The 8,396-nt window shown below is 47.7% G+C and overlaps 1 protein-coding gene across 1 annotated transcript; it reads right to left on the reverse strand.

The window, feature by feature from the left end:
- Positions 1-4,539: 4,539 nt before the first annotated feature.
- Positions 4,540-6,153, reverse strand: LOC144709537 (exocyst complex component EXO70B1-like). Its single transcript, XM_078583117.1, has one exon. It carries the CDS (start codon positions 6,151-6,153, stop codon positions 4,540-4,542), a length of 1,614 nt encoding a protein of 537 aa, XP_078439243.1.
- Positions 6,154-8,396: the final 2,243 nt, after the last annotated feature.

The raw sequence follows: 8,396 nt of genomic DNA on the forward strand, positions 1-8,396 counted from the left end.
ACGATAATCAATGGTGGACAGGTTCCATGAGAGAGTTGAGATACACTCTTGTGTCATCTAAAGCAGAAGGCGTAGCTTGTCACCCCACGGGCTAGAGACTCGACCTATCAACTAGGTTAAATTGATTCGACATTAATGAATCTATATGATGATAAAATTAATCTAATTTGGAAAGACAATAAATGTTATTGGGGCACTAGAATTATTAACTAGTCTGATACATGGGCCTAGGGGGGTCATACACAAATAGTTTTTTGGATATAGGAAAACATACTTAAAACTTGGGGATTTTTATAAAAACATACCCACTTAGTATGAATAGGGTAAGGCTCTAATGAAATTCACCAAGACCATAATTTTTCAAGGGTCTTCCTCTTTTTTTCCCTTATCCCCATAGCTCCTCTCCATTCTCGATGTGATCGGGATAGCATAACAACGATGACAAAGCGTACATGGAGCTTGTTATGGTGAAGGAGGATCTTCGACATATCAAGGATCACATAGATACATCTAGAGGCTATACACATGAGCATGTTCACACAACTTGTTCGAGGATCCAAGGAAGCATGGATATGATCCATGCCCAGGTGATTCAATTCATAGTTTTTTTTATGACGTTGTGATTCCATTATAACTCTTGCACTACAAGGAATCATTGTGTTTCATCCACGTCAAGGCCGTAGAACCTAATATCAATTATATGTGACCTTATTTATTAGTGTCAATAAAACATGTAATTAATGAAAACATTTTTATCAAGGAAAGTTTTCCCTTTGAAGTAAAAAGTTTAAGATGAAATGAAGTATGATGATATGACTAGGATATAAGGAACAAGGTTCTAGAATAAGGATGTGTTTCGAAGAGATTTAATGATCAAGTGTTTTTTTGGGAGAGATAATAGAACTAGAATCCTTGGAAGGTGGGACCGAGGTCACAAAGTGCTTAATTCAATGAGCCATTTGTTACATCGCGTGTTTCCCTCACTGAATGGGTCAGCTACTAGGAGGACAATGCATTTGACTTCACATTAGATCATGGCAACCATTGTCGGTGAGAAGTTGTAATTGCTACAAAATATTCTATCAGCCCACCTGATGGAGTTTGTCTCAATTCCACAATGAACCATTCTTCCATGCCAAATCGATGTGGAGCTTGATTATTAAAACTACTAGAGCCAAGTCAAAGAGGCCTCCAAGGATGTGAAATTTTACTTTGACATTAATATATGCCCTTTGCTCTCTAGAAATTTAGTTATCCCTCTCATTTTACCTCAAAAATTGCAGAAAAGTAGTATATTCTTCCAAACTTATTAAAATACCAAGATATATCATGTAATTGGCGATTTATCATGCAAAGAAAATTGAAAGCACTTTTAGAGCCCCATTTTTCATGTTCTCCACTTAATAATATCAAGAAAAATAAAGAAAACCAATTAAAATCTAAAAAATTCAAGATAATATACTGAAGACAAATTTATTTTGTTTTTACTATGATAGCATGCAATAATAATCATTTTAGTGAAAATAAGATGCAATATGTATCAAATTAATACTGTAACTGCATGTTATCAGTAGCACCCCATAATCGATTCTATAATTCAGATACCCCTCCTAATATTTGATATCGTCATTCAGGACTGTCTTGTGTTTTACCGGAAATCTGATGTTGGGATGGATATCTGAGGGCAAACACTGTTGTGTTATCCCAAGGGAACGCCTCAGCCACCCTAGATGATGGTTCTTGGCTTGAGTATTTTTTTAGATTTTTTTAAAAATAGATTCTATAATTACTATTAAGTTTGAACATTATTTTTCTTATAGATTATCTTGTTTATAATGTAGGAGGCATGCATCTTTCCAACCTCATAGCATAATGAGACTTTGTGTTATCTGTTCTAATGCATTCCGTTCTGCCCCACCATAACCATGTCCACATGAAAATCAATAAAATGTCACCTAATTATTTTAGTATTTAAATATAATTTCAAATTAATATTCATATTTTTCAATATGAATTACTGCTACTAATATTCTAAAATATAGTGGTGACTAATTAAAAGTAATTAGAACTGCAATCATAAAAATGACATTTACTAGATCTCAGGTAATTGTCATATTTAATAAAATTTTGTAATACTTTAAAGAAATCTGCTACAAGTAAATAAAATTAGGAAATAACAAACTTAGATAATGTATGAAACTGATAAATCCAAACATTATTTTGTATATATCAAATATAGACCTTTTTTATAATCGATTCGAAGAACTTAAATGGTGACAGAAAGAGAGAGAGGGGAAAGAAAGACTGATAGAGAGAGAGAGAGGTAGAGAGAGAAAACAAGAGGGCAGTGAGAGATAAAGGAAGGGGGAGAGAGGGAGAGAAAGAAGGGAAGAGAAAGATATAGAAGTGGGAGAGAGAGAGAGAGAGAGAGAATGGGAGATAAAGGCAGAAGAGAGAGAGTTAGAAGAGAGAGACGAGGGGAGAGAGAGGTAGAAGAGAGATTGGATGGGAGAGAGATTTAGAAGGGAAAGAGACAGAGGAGGGGAGAGAGAGGACGAGAGAGAGGTAGAAGGGAGAGAGAGAGAGGGAGAGAGATTTATAGGGGGAGAGAGAGAGAGGAGGTGAGAGAGAGGTAGAAGGGAGAGAGATAGAGAGAGGAGGGGAGAGAGATTTAGAAGGGAGGGAGAGCGAGAGAGGTAGAAGATAGAGAGGAGGGAAGAGAGAGACAGAGAGGGGGGAAGAGAGAAAGAGAGAGAGGAGGGGAGAGAGAGGTAGAAGAGAGAGAGGAGGGGAGAGATAGATAGAGAGGTGGGGAGAGAGAAAGAATAGAGAGAGAGAAAGAGAGTGAAAAAAATAGAGAAAAAAGAGAGAGAGGTGGGGAGAGAGAGAGGAGGGGAGAGTGAAATAATAGATAAAGAGAAAGAATAGAGAAAGAGAGAGAGCTGGGAGAGAGAGATTGAAGGAGGGGGAGAGAGGTAGAAGAGAGAGAGGAGGGGAGAGAGAGAGGGGGGGAGAGAGAGAGGGGGGGAGAGAGAGAGAGAGAAAGAACAGAGAAAGAGAGAGAGGTGGGGAGCAAGAGATTGAGATGAGGGGGAGAGAGAGGAGGGGAGAGAGAAATACTAGAGAAAGAGAGAGAGAGAAACAATAGAGAAAGATAGAGAGAGAGAGAGAGGTGGGAAGAGAGAGATTGAGAAGAGGGAGAGAGAGAGAGGAGGGAAGTAAGAAAGAATAGAGAAAGAGAGAGAGAGAGAGAGAGAGAGAGAGAGGTGAGGAGAGAGACCGAGAGGAGGGGAGAGAGAGAGGAGAGAAAGAGAGAGAGGTGGGGAGAGAGAAAGAATAGAGAAAGAGAGAGAGAGAGGTGGGGAGGGGGGGAGAGGGGGAGAGAGAGATAGAGAGGAGGGGGAGGGAGAGATGAAGAGGAGGGGGAGAGAGAGGGGAGAGAGAGCGAGAGGGAGAGAGGCGGGGAGGGAGAAATTGAGAGGAGGGGAGAGAGAAAGAATAGAGAAAGAGAGAAAGAAAGAAACAATAGAGAAAGAGAGAGAGAGGTGGGGAGAGAGAGATTGAGAGGAGGGGGAGAGAGGAGGAGGAGAGAAAGAGAGAGAGAGGGGGGGAGAGAGAGAGAGAGAGGAGGGGAGAGAGGAAGAGAGAGACGTGGGGAGAGAGAGATTGAGAGGAAGGGGAGAGAGAAAGAATAGAGAAAGAGAGAGAGAGGTGGGGAGAGAGAGATTGAGAGGAGGGGAGAGAGAAAGAAACAATAGAGAAAGAGAGAGACGGGGGGAGAGAGAGAGTGAGAGGAGGGAGAGAGAGGAGGAGAGAGAAAGAATAGAGAAAGAGAGAGAGAGAGAGAGAGAGAGAGAGGGGGGGAGAGAGAGAGTGAGAGGAGGGGAGAGAGAGGAGGGGAGAGAGAAAGAATAGAGAGAGAGAGAGAGAGAGAGAGAGGTGGAGAGAGAGATTGAGAGGAGGGGAGAGAGAAAGAATAGAGAGAGAGAGAGAGAGAGGTGGAGAGAGAGATTGAGAGGAGGGGAGAGAGAGAGAGATAGAGAGGTGGGGCGAGAGAAGAGAGAGATAGAGGACGGGAGAGCGAGATAGTGAGAGATGGGGAGAAGAAAGGCATAGAGAAAGAGCTAGGAAGGCGGAGAGAGAGAGTTGGGGAAAAGAGAGAGAGAGAGAGAGAGAAAGAGTTAGGGAGGGGAGACGGGAAGAGAGTGTGTTAGGGAAGGAGAGAGGTAGAGAGAGAGTGTTAGGGAGGAGAGAGAGAGATAGACAGAGAGAGTTAGGGAGGGGAGAGAGGGAGAGAGATTGTGTGTTAGGGAGGGGAGAGAAGGAGAGAAATTGTATATTAGGGAGGGGAAACGGGGAGAGAGAGTGTGTGTTAGGGAGGGAGAGAGGCAGAGAGAGAGTGCTAGGGAGAGAGAGAGAGAGAGAGAGAGAGAGAGAGAGAGAGAGAGAGAGAGAGCGAGAGAGAGAGAGAATCATCCACTACACTGTATCTTGTTTAACTTACAGTTTACAGTTTTTGCGCCGCAGAATTAAACCGACTCAGGCGACGGGAGCTGCAGAAAGATGGAGCTTACCCCCATCGGCGAGCTTCCGCATTCTGCCTCGCCCGCTCTTCGATCCAAACCCGTTCAAACCCTTCTCCCCTCCTCCCAGAAACAGCGAGAATATCATCCTCTCCAAAGCCTCCCTCTCCTCCTCCTCTCCACACGCCGGCAACACCGTCTTTGCAATCGCCATCTGCACCTCACCTCGCAGAGCCTTATCCTCCACGGCCCACCTCACATGCACCCTCCACATCTCCTCAAACCCTTTCTTAAACTCTCCGGTCCGCCGCCGCAGCGCCGCCCAGCTCTCCCGTACGTACGTCTCCCGGAAGCGCTCGCTTCGCCGTCGGCGCCCGTCGAGCCAGCCCGCACCAAGCAGCGCGCCCAGCGGGGCCCCCCGCGCGCTCTTCTGCAACTCCCAGTGCGCGTTCATCAAGAACAAGCTCTTCTGAGCAGGGTCAGCGTAGGACCCCGCCCAGACCCGTAAGTTCTCCTCCAGCGCGGCTACAACGTTGGCCATGGCCGCCGCCACGAGCCCCGGCTCGGGCTCCTCCCCTCTCCAGCACCGGCTTATACCGACCACCTGGTCCAGCGCGGGCCGCCGGGCCGGACCCAGCAGCTCGTTGCACAGCCCAACCACGGCCCGCACCTGCCTCGGCGCGCCGGCTCCCGGCGGCGGCGCGGCGGACCGCTGCATCTCCACCTGCGCCGGGATCTCCCAGAAGAGTCCGCAGGCGCCGTCCACGAGCCGCCGGACCAGCCCCCGAGTCGCGGTCCGGGCCTGGTCCAGCGACGGCCCCGCGAACAGCTCGTTGAACCCGGCTCGGAGCCCGTCTAAGGTCGCGAACATGTCGAGCAGCTGTAGAAGCTTATCGGGCCCGTCGCGAACAGGTAGAATAGAGGGGGAGACGAGGAAGAGGAGAAAGCCCGACTGGGAGACGATCTCGGCGAAGCAGAGGGAGGCGGCGGCGGGAAAGGCGGCGGAGCAGAGCCGGCGCTCGGCGGGGAGCACGTCGGAGACGGCTAAGGCCACGCGGTCGAGCCAGCGGGGGGCGGCGGCGAGCCGGGCGGCGGCGGAGAGGGCGCGCTCCTCGGCGAAGGTGCGGACAGCGAGGTCCGCGCGGGCGGTGGCGGAGAGGCGGCGGAGGACGAGACCCAGCTCGGGAGGGGTTGGCGCGGGGAAGGAGGCCAGGCGGCGGAGGACGGGAAGCAGGAGGCCGCCGTCGAGCGGGTCGGCGGGGTCGAGGGCGGCGCGGTCGGGGCGCTGGAGGAGGGCCGCGGCGGGCTCGATGGCTGGGGGGCAGGCGCGGGAGAGGAAGTCGAGAGCGCGGTCGAGGCGGCGGAGGAGGAGGAGGTAGGCGGCGGTGTCGTGGCGCGGGTCGGAGAGGAGGTGCGGTTCGAGGCCGTGGACGGCGTCGAAGACGGCGAGGACGGCGGCTGCGGGGGCGACGGCGGCGCGGAGTTGGGCGACGAGCGGCGGCGCCGCCGGCGGGAGTCGCGCGGAGATCTCGGCCAGGCGGCGGCCCGACAAGTCCAGCGCCGCCGCCGCCGCGGCGCAGGTCGCCAGCGCAGACTGCAGCGTCCTCCTCGCCGCCTCCAGCCTCTCCATCGCCCACGTCAACGGGCATGCAGGAGAGAGAGATCCAGGAGGAGAGAGAGAGAAGCAGAGAGATATGTATGGGTGTAGCTTATTGCGATAATTTGGATGTATGGATCGATAGTTTTAGCGACGGAGAGTGAGAGAAAGATGTAATGGGTGTGTATTCTTTGCGGTTGAAAGATCCAGAGAGGAAGCTAGAGAGATAGATGGATAGTTTATTGGGGGGAGAGTGAGAGAAAGTTGTAATGGGTGTGTATTCTTTGCGGTTGAAAGATCCAGAGAGGTAGCTAGAGAGATAGATGGATAGTTTAGAGGGGGAGAGTGAGAGAAAGATGTAGTGGTTGAGCATTCTTTGCGGTTGAAAGACCCAGAGAGGTAGCTAGAGAGATAGATGGATAGGCAGGCATGGATAGATAGATTGACAAATATATAAATAGATAGATCGATAGATAGACAGGTATGGATAGATAGATTGACAAATATATAAGTAGATAGATCGATAGATAGACAGGCATGGATAGATAGATTGACAAATATATAAGTAGATAGATCGATAGATGGACAGGCATGGATAGATAGATTGACAAATATATAAGTAGATAGATCGATAGATAGACAGACAGACAGAAAGATAGAGACCGAAAGAAAGAGAGAGAGAAAAAGAGAGATAGAAAGTTGTAATGGGTGTGTACTCTTTGCGATTGAAAGATCCAGAGATGTAGCTAGAGAGATAGATGGATGGATAGATAGTTTAGAGGAGAGTGAGAGAAAGATGTAATGGGTGAGCATTCTTTGAAGTTGCAAGATCCAGAGAGGTGGCTAGAAAGATAGATAGATAGACAGGCATGGATAGATAGATAGAAAGATATATAAATAGATAGACCGATAGATAGACAGACAGACAGACAGGCAGGCAGAAAGATAGACACTGAAAGACAGATAGATAAATATATATAGTTATATGGATATACACATAGATACTAGATTGATAGACTGATTTATAGATGTATAGATAGACAGAGAGAGAGATAGAGGGAAAGAGAGAGAGCGAGAGATCACTGGATCTGGGCAATGCCATAGAGGCACTGCAACTGGGAAGAATCAAGAGAGAGAACTGGGCATGGTGAGATATTAATTGAAGCTGGGAAGCCAACGACGGTTCCTTGGCGGTAGATAGATAGATAGAGTGAGAGAGAGAAAGAGAGAAGACATTGGATCTGGGCAAATGACATGGAGGCACTGCAGCTGGGAAACATCGAGAGAAGGAAATGAAGTTGGCGCGATATTAATTGAAGGTGGGAAGCCAACGGCGGTTCTTTGGCGGTTTGAGCTAGAGAGAGACGGTGAAATTTAGAAAGAGACAAAGACAATCAGAGAGAGAGAGAGATAAGGTTGGTCGGTAAGGTGAGAGAGGAGGGAAAACCAAAGGGGATTGAGAGAGAGAGAGAGAGAGGAGGGAGAGAGCAGGTGACGGTGGAGGTAGAAAAGCGTGTAAGTCAACACGGCACTTGATGGGTTCGTAATAAATATTTCGGATTCTTATCGGATCCACGCCACGTGAATGTCGTTTTCTATCAACTGCCCGACAGTTGTGGAAAGGGAAAGGACTGGGAATCCGGTTGGACTCTTGAATAGTTTCTGAATTGAGGTGGCCCAGTACTTGTGAAGAGAGCAACATTGAATAAGGAGAATAAGAAATCTGCAGTGATCCAATTCTGCCTTAACTATTTTGGCCATACCCTGATAAGCTCTCTAAGATTCAATGAAGCCCATGTAGAGGTAGTGGTGGAGCACAGCAGAGGAAGCTGACGGGTACCCTAATGGTATCGTCACGATATCTACAGAACTTAATATCCCTCTCTTTGACTTTCCTATTTTTCAGTCTTTTGGGTTCTTATTGTAATTCCAAATGTCACACGGAGAAGGCTATAAAAGCCCCCCTTCGTCGACATGAACGTAGGTGAAATTTGAATAGAGAAAGCTTCATTTTCACACTTGGAGCGCGCTATGACGAGTCATTGATGTCCTTGGCGTCCTTTCTACCGTCTGCAAGTCGTTGTCTTCGTTTTCACCACCTCGACCACTGTTCTCCGCAGCCGTCCTGCATCAGGTAGTGACTGGTGATATGTCTGAATTACCGATGTAAAAGTATCTATAATAATGATATTCCTGGATATCGTCCATACAAACCAGGACAGGTATAAGTGCCTTGAAGTGTGGAAATGTCACAAAAGAAAAGGAGAGGAAATATC

Source organism: Wolffia australiana, chromosome 11 (assembly GCF_029677425.1).
Source record: "Wolffia australiana isolate 7733 chromosome 11, ASM2967742v1".
Taxonomy (NCBI): domain Eukaryota; kingdom Viridiplantae; phylum Streptophyta; class Magnoliopsida; order Alismatales; family Araceae; genus Wolffia; species Wolffia australiana.

What these genes read in the sequence shown, in the direction of transcription:
- LOC144709537 (XM_078583117.1), bottom strand. Translation starts at nt 6,153, where the DNA reads ATGGAGAGGCTGGAGGCGGCGAGGAGGACGCTGCAGTCTGCGCTGGCG.